Raw genomic sequence first — 22,080 nt, forward strand, 5'->3', positions numbered from 1 at the left:
CAGAACTTGTTTCTGGCCATCAGCCCTAATAAGCTAGAACAAGATTTAGTATGCAGAAAGTCTTTTTCATCAAATAGAGCAATGGCAAGAGTCTCCACCTATAGCCTAACAATACAAGTAATGGATTATTTTGATTAAGGTGAAGGTATTCTTTATTCAGTCCTTCTACATAAAGCTTGGTGGTATTTTAACACCTGAGTATCATACACTGCTTAAAGAAATACAGGGAACACTTAAACAACACAATGTAACTCCAAGTCAATCACATCTTCTGTGAAATCAAACTGTCCACTTAGGAAGCAACACGGAGTGACAATCCATTTCACATGCTGTTGTGCAAATGGGAGGGACAACAGGTGGAAATTATAGGCAATTAGCAAGACACCCCCAATAAAGGAGTGGTTCTGCAGGTGGTGACCAGAGACCACTTCTCAGTTCCTATGCTTCCTGGCTGATGTTTTGGTCACTTTTGAATGCTGGCAGTGCTTTTACTCTAGTGGTAGCATGAGACTGAGTCTACAACCCACACAAGTGGCTCAGGTAGTGCAGCTCATCCAGGATGGCACATCAATGCGAGCTGTGCCAAGAAGGTTTGCTGTGTCTGTCAGCGTTGTGTCCAAAGCATGGAGGCTCTATCAGGAGACAAGCCAGTACATCAGGAGACGTGGACGAGGCCATAGGAGGGCAACAACCCAGCAGCAGGACCGCTACCTCCGCCTTTGTGCAAGGAGGAACAGGAGAAGCACTGCCAGAGCCCTGCAAAATGACTTCCAGCAAATGTGCATGTGTCTTCTCAAGCGGTCAGAAACAGACTCCATAAGGGTGGTATGATGGCCCGACGTCCACAGGTGGGGGTTGTGCTTACAGCCCAACACCGTGCAGGACGTTTGGCAGACTCGCCACTGGCGCCCTGTGCTCTTCACAGATGAAGGCAGGTTCACACTGAGCACATGTGACAGAGTCTGAAGACGCCATGGAGAACATTCTGCTGCCTGCAACATCCTCCAGCATGACCGGTTTGGCAGTGGGTCAGTAATGGTGTGGGTGACATTTCTTTGGGGGGCCGCACAGCCCTCCATGTGCTCACCAGAGGTAGCCTGACTGCCATTAGGTACCGAGATGAGATCCTCAGACCCCTTGTGAGACCATATGCTGGTGCGGTTGGCCCTGGGTTACTCCTAATGCAAGACAATGCTAGACCTCATGTGGCTGGAGTGTGTCAGCAGTTCCTGCAAGACGGAGGCATTGATGCTATGGACTGGCCCACCCGTTCCCCAGATCTGAATCCAATTGAGCACATCTGGGACATGTCTCGCTCCTTCCACCAATGTCACGTTGGCAGATGCTTTAGTCCAGGTCTGGGAGGCGATCCCTCAGGAGACATCCGCCACCTCATCAGGAGCATGCACAGGCGTTGTAGGGAGGTCATACAGGCACGTGGAGGCCACACACACTACTGAGCCTCATTTTTACTTGTTTTAAGGACATTACATCAAAGTTGAATCAGCCTGCAGTGTGTTTTTCCACTTTAATTTTGAGTGTGACTCCAAAGCCAGACCTCCATGGGTTGAAAAATTGATTTCTATTTTTTTATTTTTGTGTGATTTTTGTTGCCAGCACATTCAACTCAGAACAAAGTATTTCAGAAGAATATTTAATTAATTCAGATCTAGGATGTTGTTTTTGTGTTCCCTTTATTTTTTTTTGAGCAGTGTATTTAGTCACCATATAAAACGTTAACTTGCTTGACAAAGAAACCTTTCATCTTAAATGGAGTAATTTACCTATAACAGGAGTGGGTGTGCTCTGTAGGCTCATGTAGCAGATATGTCTTTAAGGCTCTCTTAACACCTTGCCAGTACTGTGACCTCACACCTTGCCAGCACTGTGACGGGATACAGGCAGACACACCCAACAGCAGAATCTGTTTAACAATGCCAAGACAGCCACTGTCCCACTTGATGCTAATGAAGCAGCTACCTTTTGTGGCAGTATGAAGTAGGAGCATGTGATATAGGGAGAGAAGTGGGAACGTGTGTTTAAGAACAGCAGTGGAAAAGGGATGAAAATGGGCAGAATACTGGAAAAGGGGTTGTTCAGTCAGATGGGTTGTTCAGTCAAGGCTTACATAAATATATTCCAAAATTGTTATTCCTAAATATAATGGCAACCCTAAATGTAATACTTCTTAAATATTCTATAATCCACGGAAAAATACAAATGTTTGTGAAAAATGAATGTACTGTTTATTTACATCCAGCACTTTTACAGAGCATCTGCTGTTGCTTAATGAGTAGCACATTTAAAGTGTACCTGTCACGGTACACACATCTTATGTGCATTTTTAAAGCGTATACAATTTCATTGCTATGTTGTGCTAGCAAATGTATAGATTTATTTACTTTGGTATTTCAAATTAGAATTAAAGTACCTCCCCACCACCACCACTCAATCTACCATCTGCATAGCTACTGTGTTTACACTGCTGCCTAGTAATACCTCTAGTGGCAGTCACTCAAATGACCACTAAAGTGTCTCCTATCTCAGTGCATTAGGATCTCCACGCTCTGCATGGAGGCGCAGAAATTCCACATAGATTGGGACGAAAGCCACTTCACCACTGGGGTTTGGAGGGGACTACTTGCCAGCCTTTTACCCTATGACTATGGCACCTTTAATTTATTGTGGTTGAGAGACCCTATTTGTGGCTAATGGGACTTTAACCAATGGTTCTTCGAACTCCCGAACAGGCCATCTTGTTCAAATGGACCAAAACGACGAATAGACTTCAGGGGGACTTAGCCGCGAATGCCCTGGAACTAAGAAAACCTTGTGGTTCCCGATCGGTCCTCCAGCGGCACTATGCCGTGATTTTTTTTGGGGGGATATCAGGGGATGTAACATTTATGGGGATTTGTTGCGTTTTGGGGTACTTATGGTACTTTTATAAACAGGTGTTTTTTTTTGTTTTTTTTTCTGCCTGGGAATAATTAAGTTAATGCATTATCTGCCTTAATTATATCACAGGCAGAGGGGAGGGATTGTGTATTGTATGTGGGAGTGTCATTCAATGTCACATTGTTTTTATTGGCTTGTACACTGTGCGTCTTTCAGTCAGTCCAGGTGTCTGTCAGTGAAAGTATATGTTTAGGTCACCTCCCCCATGCCAATAGCATGGGAATGTGTTTTTTTCTCAACTTTAATGGAGGCACACTGGCTGTTTATGCAAGTTTTCCAACAAAGGTGATGCCCAGGTGGACCTTGTTTGGTACAGGGACACAGTTTGCCTCCATTAAAATTGAGTAAAAACACATTCCCATGCTATCGGCGGGGGGCAGGTGACCTAACATTCAGTTTCACTGAAAGACGCACAGACTCGCACACGGGCACACTCACAAATAATTATTTTATTTGATACACCCACATACACATATATTCCTAGATAGATACATACATACACACATACACACATACACACATACACACATACACACATACACACATACACACATACACACATACACACATACACACATACACACATACACACATACACACATACACACACACACACACACACACATACACACATACACACACACACACACACACACACACATACACACATACACACATACACACACACACACACACACACACACGTAAAGAAATATATATTTTTAGCCACCCTCCTGTTTCCTACATTTTGGGCACAAAAAGGTGGCTTAGTGGGACTGGGCAGCATCTGGTGACAGTAGGACTGACTGCAGATGATGGGAATGGGCTGCCACTCTTTTCAGATTTCCCCCCTTCCTGTGTCCCTTTGCAGCTCTCTGTGCAGACCCACTCCTCCCCCTTTCTACACTTCCTTCCGGAAGACAGGTACCGGAGAACAGGCTGACCAATCCCAGGCTCCAGGACAAATTTCTTAGTCACCATGGTGACCTGGCGCCTGGGATTTGTCAAGCTCTTGTGTAAGCATTGCTCTATCTACTGAACAGCTATGTTTTACTTTGCAAAGTTAAAAGGTCCACTGCACACAGACCACTTCATCTCAATGAAGTGGTCCTTTTAAACAGATTGTGTAGTTTGTATAAAAATGTAAAGGTTTTAGACCTCTTACTGTCGCATATATAATAGTGCAGAATACAATTCCTTTTACATATGATCTATCTTGAAAGAATGTTCTGTTGCTTTTAAATAAAAGTGAATTATTTTATGTTGCATGAGGATCTAGAATCCATGCAAGCAGTTTGTTTAGGATCTATGTTCCTTGTCTGCATTCTGTTACCTAGGATACATCTGTTTCTCCAACATATTTTATTGCAGTCTTAGAAAAAAAAAATGGTAAGCTTGTTGCACTCAAGCCCACAAGATATGTAATGAAAATGGGACTTTTGTAAACTGGGATTGACATGCATATTGGGATTATTTACAGGGTTATTCACTAAAATTAAAATTGCTGTAAATTCAAAGTGTATTTCAAACAATAGGCCAAAGTAGCTGAATTAAACAAATTCTCCAAGTCCATTTGTAGTTTGTCTATTTTGGCCTTTAATTTCATTTCAAATTATCTTTTGAATTTCCAGCAGTTCTCACTTTATTGAATAATGCTGTTGGTAAACTGCAAAATTGTGAAGAATGTACAAGGCAATTGCAAATATTAGGCTAAAATGGCAAAATATTAAAAATATCCCCCAGATATGCTGGTTTTCCAGCTTGACTATTTTGGCCTAAAATGATCAATTCCCTAGTCTATATGCTAAAATTCTTAGTTAATTGAATAACATGAATGATTTTTCTGTATGATGTTGTATGATTCCTTTTCCATTGAGAGGAGCTGTGGATCTAATGTCTTCTAGAATTGATAAGATTGGCTATACAGCTGTGGTGAAAGAGTAACATGTTTGCTTCTATGCATTGCCGAACTTTTGTATGTACATTCATTTTTCTGTATCACTAATTATTGGTCTGTCTGCTTCCCTTTTATTAAAGCTGTTGTTGGTTTCTGTATTTTTCTCATGGTTTCCCTCTCTCTCCAGGTATGGAGTACGTCCTGAGCATGTTATCATATATGGGCAGAGTATAGGTACCGTCCCATCTGTTGATCTTGCTGCTCGATATGAAAGTGCTGCTGTTATTCTTCACTCTCCTCTAACCTCAGGAATGAGAGTGGCTTTCCCTGACACCAAAAAAACCTACTGTTTTGATGCATTTCCCAAGTAAGTTATATTTGATGCAGTTATATTGTTAAATTAAAAGGTTTTGTTATATTGAATGTTTATTTAAAGTACACGTCAAGCACTTGAACATGTGCATCTTCCATGCTTGGGTTAATAAGCTCTGGATTTGTTTCAAACACTTTAAAATAATGCTTTGCTAACAGTTTAAAGGAACACTATAGTGTTAGAAAAGCAAGCATTATTCCAAACGCTTTAGCTTGTATCTAACGAGTTATGGTGTCATCACCCCACCGTGCTACCACTTACTGGCTGAGATCATAGAGATCAATGATCTCAGCCAATCTAATGCTTTTCTATAGGACCGCATTGGGAGGCAAGTGTGCATGCACAGTAAAATGCTGAATTATGCTCTATAGAGAAACCATTAAATATCTGATATCCGATGTCTTTTTGTAACTTGGTGAATGCAATGTCCTTAAAATCTGATTTATCCTTTGTGTGGCACACCGCTTACAATTAGATGCCGGTATTGGAACCAGCATAGAAATCTGGGTGGTTAAAAAAAAAAAATATATATATATATATATATATATATATATATATATATATATATATATATATATAATTTTTTTTTTTTTTTTAATGCTTTTGTACTTAGGATACAGTATATTTCAAGGGGTTTTCAACTTCAAATAGGGATTAGTTATGTAGCATGAGAATACATGGTCATAAATACATGGCAATAAATATATTTTTGGTAAATGAATTCAATTATTCCAAGTTAATTGAATTTTGTCTTCAGAAATAACATGCATGTTTTAAAATAAACATACAAAGTTTAGAAAAATGCCGCAATCCTGCTGTTATTCTGCAAACGCTAGACTGTTCTCCAAATATGGGTGATTAACCTATTAAACTGGAGGTAGTATACCTTGCCAATGATTTCATCAATATAAATATTTCTAATGGTAGGAAACAAATCAGTTCTGCTAGAACTGTTAAAATATGAAAATTATTAATCTAAATATTCACCTGGTTACAAATATTTAAATATCAATCAGCAAGAACCAGTATTTAAAGGGACACTGTAGTCACTAAAACATAGCTTAATAAAGCCGTTTTGTGTATCAATTATGCCCCTGCAGTCTCACCGCTACATTCTCTGCCATTTAGGAGTTAACTCACATACTCTAGCATGTGACTTACACAGCCTTCCCAAACACTTCCTGTAAAGAGGCATCTAATGTTTATACTTGCTTTATTGCAAATTCTGTTTAATTACATACAGGAGGCTCCTGCAAGTTCTAGCTAACTATTAACAGATCAGGAGATAAGTATTTTTAAATTAAATTTCGATTTACAGCGCATTCGATACAAACGTTTAAAGTAATTACATCTGATTGAAAGTGAAACCATTTTGTTTTCATGCAGGCTGTCAGTAGCCAGGGGAGGTGTGGTTAGGGCTGCATAAACAGAAACCAGTGATTTTTACACAAACCTGTATTCCTGATCCTATAGTGCTAAACCCACCATTAAGGTGGCTTACCCCCCCACCCCTTACTCTGCTTAAAAGCATGAAAAACTCACCTTATTTCCAGCGCCGTGCGGGTCTGCCGGCACTGGCCCCGTCCCCTTGGTGACCTCATCAGAATTGCCGATTTTTACCCAATCCAATGCTTTCTCCCAGGGAAAGCATTGGATTGGCTAAAATCGGCAAGGGGCAAGGCCAAATACCGTTTTGGTCAATCAGCACCTCCTCATAGAGATGCATTGAATCAATGCATCTCTATGAGGGAAATTCAGCGTCCCCCATGCAGTGCGTGGGGACGCTAAATGGCAGAGCTGCTTACTCCAGTGGCCTGCTTACTCCAGTGGCCAGGAAGCCTCTCCAGTGGCCTGCATATAATTTATACTCACCAGAATAACTACATTAAGCGTTAGTTGTTCTGGTGACTATATAGTGTCCCTTTTACTCCTAAATGGCAGATAATTAAGCAGTAATCCATACACAAACTGCTTCATTAAGATAGTGTTTTTTTTTTTTTTTTTTTTAACTATAGTTTACGTTTACAAATTGTGATTTAAACCTTACCGCCTAGTTATTAAATGTCTTATTGGGTATTATCCATCATAACTCCCCCTCTCCAACCACATAAAATAAGCGTTACATGCTATTCATATGGAGGTACAAATGCCATGAGTTCTTTCCATGTTTTTTTGTTTTTGTTTGTTTTTTAACATCTCAAGAGTACCAAAATGATAAGAGCCAGGAGCCAAGATGCAACCGAATAGGGGCTTGTGCTAATAATGGCAACAAGTGAAAATGAAAATCGTATATAATATAGCAATTTTCGTATCTACAGATAGGCTCAGCTGTGATAGAAACCCCTAAGGAACAGAACCAGTCTCAGATGGTCACACCTATTATTTGTTAAACAGCTCCAGTTGGTATGTGTCAAATTTAACACAGACACCAAGGTTTTGGTAGAAAGGGTGTTGACTCTTCAAAGGAGTACAGTGTCCTGCTCCATCGTGCTAACATAATATGGACTTTATTTTGTGGTGCCCTGGATTATGAAGGCATACTGTATGCTCCATCAAAAGTAAACTTTCCTAATGTGACTTGGGAGAAAGATTCTATAAGGTGCCTTAGAAAGTGTGGTAGTTCCTCAGCAGAGATGGTCTGGTATGCCTCTAATATTCTGTGAGAAACACAATTAAAAAAAAAAAAAAAAATCCAGTGTCAAAACTAAACCATTATCAATTATTTGATCTAGAGCAGATATGATATATGCATTTTATTTTTCACACTAGTTTTTTTTTTGTTTTTTTTTAAATAGATATAATGGTGTGCATATTTACTGTACAATGTGCAGCACTGACATTCAGTGTCTCCACCCTCTGCATGGAGACACTAACCTTTCCTCATAGAGATGCATTGAAACAATGTATCTCTGAGGAGATGCTGATTTACCAGGGCTGTGTTTGGCTTGTGCTGGCTCTGCCTTTTTGATAATCACCGCTAATTCAATGCTCTCCTATGGGAAAGCAATGTGATTGGCTGAGAAAATCACTAATGATGATGTCAGCCTAGGAGGTAGGTCAGGGGCAGAGGCAGTTGCAGACTGTAATAAAGGTAAGATGTTACTATATTTAGGGGATCGGGGGGGGGGGGGTTAGATGGTGTTTTTTACACTATAGGGTCATGAATACATGTTTCTGTTCCTGACCCTTTAGTGTTCTTTTAATTTATCTTCCACGTTTTAATTAGTGTAGGACCCACCAATATTGGGGTACTGTGGCATAGTGGTGGGCTTAACTCAATATGGCAATATTGTGGGACTGAATCCCCATATATGTTTGCGAAGAGGTGATTTTAAGTAGCCTTATAAAATTTAAATCTGTATTCTGGGGGGAGGGTGGTGTTTGTTTGTTTTCTGTTTGGTTTTGGGCTTTAATTAAAACAACCACTACAACCAAGTTGTCCAAATACTCTTAAACTATTCATATCATCTAGGCTGGACAGAAGTGATATTTATAGTGTGAAGTGTTAAATCTGTATTCTCAAAGCTGCTTAGAGGGCAGTCATCAGATACCATGAAGAGTCGTTATTTTTGCCAAACTAGTAGATCGACGTAAAAGTGTGATACATTGGCAACATAACCATTACATTGAACTTCTTATGTTGCATATACTGCCCTTTTTTATTGAATATTATTTTATAGCATTCTGATTGCTTTTGATAGGTGTTTTGACTTTGGTATATAAGCATATATTTCCATAAGAATAAGGATGTGGTATTCGCTGCCCGAAGAAGTGGTTTTATTAGTCTGCATACTTTCAAAAACCTAATATTCAAGGATATAATTTTTCAACTGTAGGATAATAGTTTCTTGATCCAAGAATGAATTTGACTGCCACTCTGGGGTCAAGAGGGATTTTTTTTCCTAGTTTGTTGCAAAATTGGAAGTTCTTCAAACTTTTTTTGGCATTCTTTTGGATCAACAGCAAAAAACAGATGTAAGGCTGAACTTTATTGACCCGTGTCTCTTTTCAGCCTATGGAACGGTCGTATTGTTACTTGTTTTACAAATACTAAGTGGTTTGTGTTGTATTTTTGCAAACACGTGAATTCACATGTAGTTTTTAAGTTTAATTGGCTGCTTTATTTTACAGCATTGACAAAATCTCCAAGATTACATCCCCAGTCTTGATTATCCATGGCACAGAAGATGAGGTGATTGACTTTTCACATGGCCTGGCGCTGTTTGAACGCTGCCAGAGGCCGGTGGAGCCACTATGGGTTGAAGGAGCCGGTCACAATGATGTGGAACTCTATGGACAGTACCTTGAGCGGTTAAAACAATTTGTGACGCAAGAGCTTGTAAATTTGTAACTACATTTTGTTACCAAAAAATGTTTTTCTTATTTTTTTTTTCCCCCTTCATAAATGCCTCTAAGGGCATTGAAGGTTTGCAGTAACTCTCTCTGGCCGCACAAAAGAAGTTAGCCGACCATGTTTAATTTTCTTCTTTTGCTGGACTGTGAGCCATAGAAATGTTCATAAACCTGAAGGTCTGTTTGCAAATCATGTTGGTTGCCTTAACAGATGTACAGGTAATGATTTGTTAACATCAGTAATGAAGGTTTTTTTGTTTAGTATTTTGTTTTAATACCAGTATTGCTATCTGGAATTACACTAAGGTGCAGTCGGGCATATATATATAGATTACTTAATCCGTGTGAATTTAAAAATGTTTCTTCTTCACTGTGTTTTGAATGCAGCAGTTCATTCTATCAGCATAACCGCATAAAACTTTGAAAGGAATTGGAAATTAGATTGTATTGTTGAAGATGATTTGTTTACTTTACTTTTTTTTTTTTTTTTTTTTTTTTCTTGAGAGGGGGGTTAGCTTTTTTTTTCTCTTTTGTAAGGTTCACTTTTTAGAACTGAAATGTAAACAGCACAAACTGTTGCTGATTGCTATGGAAGGAAATAAGTACAATTTTTTTTTTTTTCAAAGATTAATCGTGTATTGCTGGCATGTTCCCTATTGAAATTAATGCTGCGATTTTTTTTATTTTTTTTTTCCTATGAATCATGTACAAATGTCTTAATGGACTGTACTGGCTAAAGGTGCGCACAACCTTGCTTTTAAATCACGCTACAAACACAAAGCCGGGTTGGCCAACATGTAGTTATGGCTGGCAAAGCAACAAGGGAGGAATCTGTTCTCCAGCAGCAAGAGAGCCACCCCTTCTTTCAAGGCATTCATTAGACGTTGTACATACCTGAGATTTACTTGAGTAGACAAGAGGATGCATTTAGGACTGCACTTTTGACTCTTATATGAAAATATTTTGTTTCTGAATTGAGACTTGACTTTTTTTTATTTTTTTTTTAGTTTGTTCACCTACACAGCTTGCAATCATGTGGACCACTCCTGGTAGCTGTTAGCCTTGCTAGTTGCTAAACGTCTGGTTTACCCATTTTTTTTTTTTTTTTATAATATAACAATTGAATAGACTTGGAAAAAGAAAGCAATTCATAAAACTGGTAATTAAAACCTATAATAATATGGGTTGGGTGCTATAATGGCACATTGCTGGCACACAAAGTGCCACATTTAAAGAGAAATGGAGATTGCCTATGCATTGTCATTTCTGTTGCTGAATGGCAATGTGCTGAATTTAGAGCTGCACCTTTTTGGAGTGTGTACCATGGTTTGGTCTACAACTCTCTGAAATCAGGTGGCCAGGGGACCCACAAAAGGGCGATGGAGTATGAAACCATGTAAATTAGCGTTTATTGTAAAATAAGATCAACTTACTTTGAGATAAACCCTCTTGTCTGTACTCTACAAAGAAGTCTGTGTCTCTTCACCTCTTAGAAAGATACACTTTACAGAAGTTGCCAATTTTTAGCAGAATAGTAAGTTTATTAACTGTAGCAGGTCTGTTTCAGAGGTAACTTGCACTGAAACCACACACCTTACAAAAACTGCTGCCTTCTAGTGCTTGGATGGGAGACAACAACATTTTCTATTACACATGGTGTCTGATCAGTCCACTCTAATGTCTGGCAGTTTAGGTTTTTTTATTTTAATGTGGGTTTTTGTGCTTTTTTTTGCTTTGTTTTGACTATACTTTTATTTAATTTTTGTATGTTTTGGTAGGGCATTTACAGATTACAAAGTGTCAAAAATCTCACTGGCTGTATAGGTTCTTGACTCAATTGTTCTAGACATTTATAATGGTGAACTTTTTTTATAAATTTTTTTCACATCAGTTATAGGCAAAAATAAATGGGAATGTTTAAAACTTTTTGTATAATTATAGTTCCTTTTTTAAAGCATTTTTTCTTTTGGTAAGCTGCCTTTCCTTTAATAAAATATCTGTGATGAATGCAACTAAAATTTAAAGACCTGTAGTTTAATTTGTGAATGGATAAGATACACTGTGGTTACATATAAATGCCTTATTTAGTGTCATAATTGTTGTGACTGTCTGGGATTGTATACAGTTTAATCCTATGTATTATACAGACTTGCCATGGTTCAGATGTTACACAGTAAACTATTACAAATCTTTGATGCTGCTCTTTTCTTGTATGTCTGTCTTTGGGAATATAAAGAGTCTTAAAGGAACTGTATATAGGTAAAAAAAGAAATAATGCATATCCATCTCCACCCCTCCCCCAACAGTAAATTCATTCTGAACATAGGGGTTTACTGCCAAGACCTTTAAAAAAAAAAAAAAAAAAAAATTAATAATAATAATAATTTTGCCAACACATTGTTTATATTATAGTTACACCTATCTGAATCTGTAATTCACAAAATTTATGGCTGACCACTTTAATAGTCAAGCATCACTTTTTTGCAAAAAGTGCAGATTTCAATAGAAATTTACACTTTAATAAATTCAAGCGGGTTACAGCATCTTGGCTTTCAAGCAGACAACAGGTAATGTTACTTCCTGGTTTGCTCAGTTAACCGCTTTTGATAGTGGACACTTTCTATTTGGAGTGCTATAATATATGTAATCTTTTGTATGAAACCTGACTTTTCCTTTTGAGGGCAGATTGCTTTGCTATATAGATTTTACATAATGCGTGTCAAAGATATGTCTCAAGCACATTTTGAGCTATTTTGAGACAATCAAATTTTTCTGAATTTGGACCTATAACTCTATTTGTGCCAGTCTTAAATATTGTTTGTAAATACAAAGAACGCTATTGTGCAAATAAATGCCTAATAGTGCAAAAGAGTGTGGAGCGCTTTAGCAGTAAACAAAACACTTACTCCTGTGGTATTCAGGAGATATGTAGAAATAGTCCAGAAATCCTTGTTTATCCACGGTAGATTAACAACCTCGGAGATGGAAACAAAAGCAGAAAAGGGAAGCAGTGCTAACCCTAGTGTAGAAATCCTTTAAACAATGATATAGTTAAATGTTGGTGACAATTAGCTTCTCACCTTGTCTGGAGCCAGTAACCAGGCTCCTTTGTATATACCTAATTGTTAATAGGTTGTTGAGTGCCTATTTTTGTTGTGTAAGCTGCTACCACTTTACTGTGTACTGTATTGCAATCCACCTTTTTTAAGCGCCTTTTATCACAGATTACCACTCTATTTAAATATTGTTTGTCACAGAACACTTTTGAAATTATTTCCCGCCTTAAAAGTACACTATAGGCAACATAACCATTTATTGGCATTTATTTAGTGCCAACTTATTCTGCAGCGCTTTACAATATTATAAAGGGGGGATTTTAACAACAGAGACACTATTACAAACTGTGACAGGAACAATAGGGTGACGAGTACCCTGTTTGAATGAGCTTATTATCTATAGGAGTTGACATGTGCCAGGGTTTAGTGTTAAACTGTATTTCAAATGATTTAACACTGAATGATGGTCCTAGATCAGCCAATATTGAACATATGGCTTAGGAATGACTCTGTATTAGCCATATTGGCTCGTACCAGCAATAGGTGGCAATCACAAGCCTAGAGCAGTCAATGTTCTCGGCAAATCACTGCTAGGACTAGTCTAGAAAATTCAACCCAAGCAGTAGAGATGGGTTGGGGCCACTAATTCCGTTTTAAACAGATCTACAATGGTTTAAAATGATAGTGAGATGCTGCCAAGGGACTCCAGACAACCTAATTGATTCAATAAGATTGCCCATTGCAGTAGTAAAGCAGTCTATGGTCATGTATCCCTCCTATAAATATCTGTTATGTTCTGCTTCAATGCTGACTTAAACCTGTTTCATACAGTACAGTGACATGCATCTGTTTAATGCTTGTGACCCTTCAAATCATGTTTTATATAGTTTCTAATTAGGTGCGCACTTCAAATTCTCCTTTGATCTCTTAACAGGAATTAATCTGTGCTCAAAGGGTTTTCTTTTTCATTTTTTTTTTTTTCTATTTAATTTTTTTTATGAGTGGATGTGCACACTGTCTGGAACCGCATTGCCATTGTGTGTTGAAGCTTTAATGTAAAGCAAGAAACCCATCCCTTAATCTACTCAACCCATTATCCAGATTTTAATTAGTTCTAGCTTGTAACAATACACCATATAACTTGGCTGCAATTATATATAAAAATATATATTTTTTTGTATGTGAGCAATAGTATTCTGGGTGATTGGATATAATCAATTAAATACGGTAGCTAATAGAAGATTAAAGGCTTGTTTTTTGCATTAAGGCATTTCCTTAATTTCCATTATTACCACCTGCCCACTTGTTGGAATTACTGTCTATATATGAAGCTAATCAGCCATGAATCATCGTTCCTCCAGAGTGTATAGTGTATGCACATGTTAAAGAATGGTTGGTTTTCTTTGAGATTTAATGCAGCGCTCACCATAGGTATCCAAGTAAAATGTATGCCCACACAACTGACATTAGAGGGGAAAAAAATCTTAATGCAGAAAATAAGTAATCATATTAAAATCTAAAGGTTTGTGTTTGTGTGTGTGTGTGTGTGTGTGTGTGTGTGTGTATATATATATATATAATATATATTTTTTTTTTATTATTGCATTTTATTATAACCAGCACCATTTTCCTTAGCCTGGCAGTGATGTATCGTTGCCCATCTGCCCTACTCATCCAATCTAGTGTAGGCCTCAACCTTCGGGTGCTATACTGGCCATTTGAAATGCTACTCTTCACTATTTAATGTCAGAACCAAATTCAGGCTATTTTGGAGAACACTATGGGACTGGGGAGGGGGCTAAAGAACACTATGGGACAGAGAAGGGGGTTGATAGAACACTAAAGAGGGAGGGGAGAGGAACATTAAACGAGGGGACCACTAAAAGAGAAGCAACGTTTTTCATATTAGATTAATTAAATTCATTAAAAAGTCTCATAATAAAATTATAGGGAAAAACATTTTTTTTTAAATCTTTTGGGGAAAGTCATTTTCGGCCTAGGGCATCCTGAACTTTCGGTTTCGGCCCAGAATTGTCATTTCGGTGCATCCCTAATTCTAGAGTTTAATGTGAGGTCAACTGTCTGAGTCAAAGTCCAGAGCTCAACTGGAATGCAATGCTGTGGTGGGAAATTAAGACCTTAATTTGCATAAAAAAAAATTGCCAGCAAAATTCAATGAACTGAAGCAATGTTGTAAAAACGAATGGGCCAAATTTCCTCTACAACAATGTGAGAAACTGATAGTCATAGAGAAAACAATTATTTAAAGTTATTGCTGCTAAAGGTGGTTCTACAAGCTAATCATAAAGCATACTTAGTTTTTTCACACATGGCTCCTCCATTTTGGTTTTATTTTTGTAAAAATAAATCATGATACAGTGTAATATGTGTTGTTAATCTGAGGTGGTATTTACCTAATTTTAAGACCTGCTAAGGAACACAAAATCATGTCCTTATATGTAAAACCACAGAATTCTGAGTGTGTGTGTGTTTGTGTGTGTGTGTGTGTTAGTGTATGTATAATATTTTACTTCCATAGGAATGCATTGGGAGGCTATTGCACGGGCAAAACACTGTGCCGGACTGATCAGTATCACATCACATCATAGAAATCTATTGAATCAATGCATCTCTATGGGGAATGTTCAGCGCCTTCTTGAAGAGTGTGGAGATGCTGAATGTAGGTGCTGCAGTGTGCATTGGAGTAGGAAACTCCTCTAGTGTCTGTCTAGGTGACTTCCACTTAATTAGGCAGCAATGTAAACCGAGCCACATGTAGGGAGAGTAGCCACAGTAACAAATCATCTCCTTTTATAGACAATTTGTCTAACAGTGGACAGATTAATATCTATGCTCTTTGAGAACCTCTTTCAACCCTTTCCAGCTTTATGCAACACATAATAGTTCTTAATTGCATGTCTTCTGAGAGCTCTTTGTTTCAATTAATTATTCACATCAATAGATGCTTTTTGTACATAACAAACTCAAAAAGTTCCAATGCTTTTTAGAAGCCAAAGTAACTAACCCACACCTCCAATCACGTTTCACACCAAGTTTGCCAATTTCCAACTTTTGTTGAAGGCATTCGCCTAGGGTTTTCACACTTTTTCCAACCAATACTGTGGATATTTAAATGATATATTGTTTTGTACATATTGAATATAATACTTTGTGTCTTATTAGTTAGAATGGGTTGTGTTTGTTGATTACTGTAACTTAGATGAACATCAAAACAGATTTGGGACAGATTTATTCATGAACGGTCATTTCTAAAGGGTTTACATACTTTTTCTTTTGCGTAATCTACACCACAAATTGCCTAGTCCTCTATTCCTTCTCCCCTTTGAAAATACAGGCAAAGTTTATTTGTAATGACATTGCTACTGGATACAATCTAAACAGGAGGTTATAGCCATTTCAGAGTAAACTAAGGAAAAGGATATGATACAATGATAAAATAACCTTCCTGTTGTTGTATAACATATATTTAGGACAATGCCTTTTGCTTTATCGGGGCAATAGGAACATCGGATGATCACTTTTGGACCAATTCACTGAAATATGTGGAAAAACACACAATGACGGTAAATGGGGGTGAAAGAGTGCATATGTATGCTTCAAAACATGAAAATGTACATATTTTCTAAATGAATGTTATGATGAATATATTTTATTAAAGAGTTACTAGAAGTACCATGACCACTCCAGAGAATTCAAATGGTCATGGTGCCTGGGGTCTGTGCAGCATTTCACTAACTTTTATCCATACACCCTAAGGTAAAGCCAAAGTAGTTTAAAAGAACACTCCAAGCACCATAATGACTACAGAGCATTTCAGAAAGGTTTGACTTCTTACATGGGGCCCACTGGATGCCAATATCTGACACCACTGTGGCCTTCAGACCAACTGTCCATTTTCTGCCAGTTAAAGGAACATTCTTATGCTAGGATTACAATGATGTATTCTTAACGTTGGTTTTACCACTGCTGCCACATAGGGAATCTTTGGGGGGGGGGGGGGGGGAGGGGATTGGACACCTGCTGCTGTGTCAGTCATCATCTCCTTATAGAATCCATATAGAATGATTCAGTGTTTCTGTCCAGAGTATGGAGGCACTGAATGTTGGTCCTGCAATGATTGCAGGACCACTACCAGAAAGGTCTGCTAGTGGCTGTCTGAGTGAGAGTCACTAGATATGGTATTAGGCAACAATGTGAACACTGCCTAACCTGCAAGGACAGTAACCTTGCCTTCGGATGCGAATTTCCATGGCTCTTAGGTAAGAAGTCCAGCCTTTCTCTAGCAGTTTGACTACTTACACCAGGGCCGGATTAACATAGGGGCTGATGGAGCTGCAGCTCCAGGCCCAGGCCCATGGAATAGGCCCATTGGTTTAAAAAAAAAAAAATTTTTACGTTTTTTTTTTTTTTTTTAACACACTACTCTTAGGGTTGCCAGGTATTTCTCATGTATTTCTTAGGGTTGCCAGATATTTCTCAGAAGTATTTCTCAGGTATTTGAGGCTGCCTAGCCGGTGCCGGTATTGCAGTAATACCGGCAATACAAATGTCTGTCTCAGTATAAACATAGATTATTCTGCAATACCAGCGCCGGCCAGTAGAGGTCGCTGTTTGTGTGGAGAGAGGCAGTGATAAGAAGTTACGGCATCTCCCTCCCTGCCTCTCTCTACTCACTGATCCGCGGGGGAGCACAGAGAGTCCAGACAGCAGCTCCGAGACATGGGGACGCTGAGGAACATGGGGACCCTGAGCATGGACGTCCGCAGGACTTTTTCCGGGCTGGGGGGGGGGGGGGCATAATTGTAATGACATCCATGCTTGGCCCCTTTTTGACAGTGTCGTGAAAGGGAAGGAGCATAGTCATTTTCACATAAAGCAAGGATAAATAGCGTTTTCACAACTATGGTGTCAGGAATATATGTTTGTATTCCTGACACTATAGTGTTCCTTTCATCAAATTACAGGAACATTCTGGTCACCATAACAACTTTATCTAAATGAAAATGCTGTCATGCAAGGAGGCCCCTGGGTGCTCTTTCTTTGAAGGGGTGAAACCGCTCTCAAATGGTTTACCCCCAAAGGCTTCCTTCAGCTCCAGATCTCCAGGTCGCTCAGTGGTATTCGACTTCTGAAACAGAGTGTCAGGAAGTGCAGATTGACGTTGGGCATGGGTGCCGCTGATTGGCTAGAGTGGTCAGCTGACACTCTAAGCCAATCGCTAGTACCCGATTCATACATTTTTTTACGTTTTTATGAATGGGGAGCTACTGATTGGCTTAGAGTGCTAGCTGACCCATCTAGCCAATCAGCGGCACCCCTACCCAGCGGCCCTCTGTGTTTCCTGACACTCAGTAAATAAAAGTGAACACATTAACACTGATATTGTTTGTTTTTACCTGGGTAGATGAGAAGGTCCAAAGTTTCCCTGCCAGGCCCAGGTACCAACGCCTTATGATGTGGTGTCCAGAATGAAGTGCTCCAATCTCATTTTCTTCTCCTTCATTTGACACAGTCTTCTTTGTCTTCTGAGGCTCCTTCACCTTTCTGCTACTTTCTGCTTATTTTGTGCCCTTCTGCTCCTTTCTCTTTCTGATCCCTTCTGCTCCTTGATGGCTCTTCCTGCTCCTTGATGGCCCTTCCTGCTCCTTGATGGCCCTTCCTGCTTCTTGCAGACCCTTCCTGCTTCTTGCAGGCCCTTCCTGCTTCTTACTACCCTTCCTGCTTCTTTCTGCCCCTTCCAGCTTCTTGCAGCCCCTTGCTGATCCTTTCTGTTCGTTCTGATTCTTCCTGCCCCTTCCTGCTCCTTGCTGCCCCTTCCTGCTTTTTGCAGACCCTTCCTACTCCTTTCTTCCCCTTCTTTCTCCTTGCTGCCCCTTCCTACTCCTAGCAGACCCTTACTACTCCTTGCTGACCCCTCCTGCCCCTTGCAGACCCTTTCTACTCCTTGTTGACCCCTCCTGCCCCTTGCAGACCCTTTCTACTCCTTGCTGACCCCTCCTGCTCCTTGCTGCCTCTTCCTACTCCATGCTGCCTCTTCCTACTCCATGCTGCCCCTTCCTACTCCATGCTGCCCCTTCCTACTCCATGCTGCCCCTTCCTACTCCATGCTGCCCCTTCCTGCTCCTTGCAGACCCTTCATGCTCCTTGCAGACCCTTCCTGCTGCCCCTTCCTGCTCCTTGCTGCCCCTTCCTGCTCCTTGCTGCCTCTTCCTATTACTTGCTGACCCCTCCTGCCTCTTGCAGACCCTTTCTACTCCTTGCTGCTCCTTCTACTTTACCCTCCTGCTCCTTGAAAACCTTTCGACCTCTTCCTGCTTCTTGCTGCCCCTTTCTATTCCTTGCTGACCCCTCCTGCCCCTTGCAGAACCTTTCTGCTCCTTCTACTTTACCTTCCTCTATGCGGTCTCCCCCACCCCCCATCCCTCACTTACCTGCTCTGTAGGCTGCCTCTGTGCTGCTCCCCTGCGGTTTCAGTCATGAGAGAGAGGCAGGGATGAGCTGTAGCTTCCTGCCTTTCTCCATTCACAGCGCCACCTACTGGCCAGCACTGGTATTGCACTGTATTCTCACACTAAAACGAAAAATAGCAGCACAAGCTGAAAAATCCGGGGGGTGGGGCAAGTACCCCCCTTTACCCCCCCATTTGGATGCCCATGACCCTGAGACACTAGGGACACAGTGGCCCCATGTCTCCCAGTGGCCCCTAGTCCGTGTCCCCATGTCTCCCAGCCACTGTCCCTAGTGTCTCAGTGGCCCCATGTCTCCCAGTGTCCCCATGTCTCTAAGTATCCCCTAGTGTCCTAGTGACATCAGGACACTGGGAGACATGAGGACACAGACTCTAAGGGACACTGGGAGACATGGGGATACAAACACTAGGGGACACTGGGCGACATGGGGACACTGAGAGGCATGGAGACACAGGGAGACATGGGGACACTGGGCGACATTGAGACATAGGAGACATGGCAGTGTCCCTAGTATCTCAGTATCCCCATGTGTCCCTGGTGTGTCTCAGTGTCTGTAGTGTGCCAGAGTCCCTAGACTCCCAAAGTCCCCTAGTCTCCCAATGTCTCTGTGTCCCCATGTCTCCTAGTGTCTTAGTGTCCCCTAGTATAAAAGAAAAAATCCCAGGCACTCACTGTGATAGATTTAGGCAGGTTTATTGGACATCGCAACGTTTCGACCTGTACCCAGGTCTTTATCAAGTCTCCAATGTCCCCTATGTATCAGTGTCCCCTATGTATCAGTGTCTCAGTGCCCCGTGTCTCAGTGCCCCGTGTCTCTGTGCCCGTAGTGTCTCTGTGCCCGTAGTGTCTCAGTGTCCCCTAGTATAAAAGAAAAACATTTCAGGCACTCACTGTGATAGCTTTAAGCAGGTTTATTGGACACCGCAACATTTTGACCTGTACCCAGGTTTTTATCAAGTCTCCAATGTCCCCTATATATCACAGTGTCTCAGTGCCCCATGTCTCCCCGTGTCCCCTTGTGTCTGTCACCCAGTGTCCCCAAGAGTCTCAGATTTCCCAGGTCTCCCAGTGTTGGGGACATGGGGACACTGGGAGACATGAGGACACAAACACTAAGGGACTGGGAGACATAGGGACACAGACATTCCCCCTTTTTGTGTATGTTCGCCCTTTCGGCCGTTCTGGTTATGTGATTTGTGTCAGTAGCCCACCCTTTTACCGCATCCATAGACTTCCTGCTTTACTGGACACTGCTGTTAGGGGGTATGGGTTTACTTGAAAGATGAAAGCATGAGATTAGCAAAGGGTATGTCTTTTCTCATAGTTGCATCCTATGAGTTTCCCTACAGCATCATCTCCATCAGATACATGTCGCTTAGGAGGTAGGACTGTTTTAGTGTTTTTGGTCAATAAGATTTTGTAATTAGGCCCATCATAATTATCAGCACCAGGCCCACTGGGCTCTTAATCCGGCCCTGACTTACACTGAGGGTGCACCAGGTCACTCAAGGCACCATAACAACTACAGCACACTGCATTGTTCATGGAGCTTAGTGTTCCCTTAAACAATATTTTTACATTTATTTAGACAATTTGCTAAAGCAGAACAAACATGATGTAAGTTTCCAGTTACAGAAGTAGCTCTCAGTGAAGTGCTTAGAATGATGCACATATTGATTTAAAACTGGGAATGCAGATGAAAATTTAATGTACTTCCTGCAATTGTCTGGTTCAACACTGTAATCTAGGCTTATAACTACTGGACACATGACATAAATAGCACATCAAATTAATGGCGCTCTATGAAACCTTTTTTTCTGGTTTTAATGACTTCACAAATATATCCCCTACTGTTAGAAAATAAGCAATATTCACTCATTTGTTTCACAATATAGTCCCTAATGTTGAAGATTTTAAAATACAAGATTTCATGCCACTATCGTTAACAAGCAAATAATAGTTGGTATATACCCATTGTTTGTGTTTCACAATCATGCTCTTCATTCAACCTAACACCAAATGAAAAAATATATATATATATAACAATGTAACCGTTTAGAAAAAGTTAACTTTTTTCACTTCATAATATCCTACTTGGTTGCATTGTGATAATTTATACTTTAGATTTTATTTTAACCTACTTCTTAAACTTGAAATACAAGGTGGAAAATGAGTCACACGAATGCTTTTTTTTTTTATTTTTTTTTTTATTTTTTTTTTTTTTAATATGCCTAAAATAGTTGTAAATCAATAGACTTGTTCAGGGCGTAAAATTTGGGTTCTTCCAAAACGTATCAGAAAAAAATAATCATAATTTGACACAATGTTGTTAATGTTGCTGTTCTTTTCGGCAGATTTTTGGTAAGGTAAAGTATTCGAAAAGGCCATTGAGACAGGCAGAACAGCAGGAAGTGAGGGGTCAATGACTGTGCTGAGAACGCTTTTAGAATGATTGATTGTAATCTTTTGCCGTTTTTTCTTTTGACCCAAAAATAAATGGAAAAATGTTGGTGGGCAATTGACCAACCCATCACACCTGACAACTTTTAACAACTGTATAAAGGTAAGCTAGTCTCATACTAGGATCAATGACCCAAACTATGCAAAAGCTATTTTTCTTCTCCTACCTCCACAGTCCTGAAATAAAGGATTTGCTTTCCTCCAAACAAAATATTTTTAAACCGCTGTATATTGGTAAGCTAGTTTCACACTATAATCAATTGCCCAGCCTGCTACATAAAGTTATATATTTTTTCCTTTACACCACAGTCCCCAAAGAAAGATGTAATTTTTTTTCTCTTGAAACTGTTTACAAAATAATACATTTCAAGTATATTGGTAAAATAGTCTCACACTAGATTGCATGACAAAATGTCTGCCTGAGGGAGACAGATATTGTGTGTTTACACTTGCTGTACCTGTGTTGAAGTGGCAGAAAGCCTGGGTCATTGA

General features: G+C 39.8%; 1 protein-coding gene across 2 annotated transcripts in view; it reads left to right on the forward strand.

The window, feature by feature from the left end:
• Positions 1-10,683, forward strand: part of ABHD17B (abhydrolase domain containing 17B, depalmitoylase) — a 42,357-nt gene extending 31,674 nt beyond the window's left edge. For both annotated transcript variants that reach the window (XM_063455045.1, XM_063455044.1), the window contains exons 3-4: positions 5,043-5,222; positions 9,360-10,683. In XM_063455045.1, the coding sequence (XP_063311115.1) occupies positions 5,043-5,222; positions 9,360-9,579 (400 nt within the window). In that variant the 3' untranslated portion in view covers positions 9,580-10,683. The remainder of the gene's footprint in view (positions 1-5,042; positions 5,223-9,359) is intronic.
• The last annotated feature ends 11,397 nt before the right edge of the window (positions 10,684-22,080 follow it).

Source organism: Pelobates fuscus, chromosome 5 (genome assembly GCF_036172605.1).
Source record: "Pelobates fuscus isolate aPelFus1 chromosome 5, aPelFus1.pri, whole genome shotgun sequence".
Taxonomy (NCBI): Eukaryota; Metazoa; Chordata; class Amphibia; order Anura; family Pelobatidae; genus Pelobates; species Pelobates fuscus.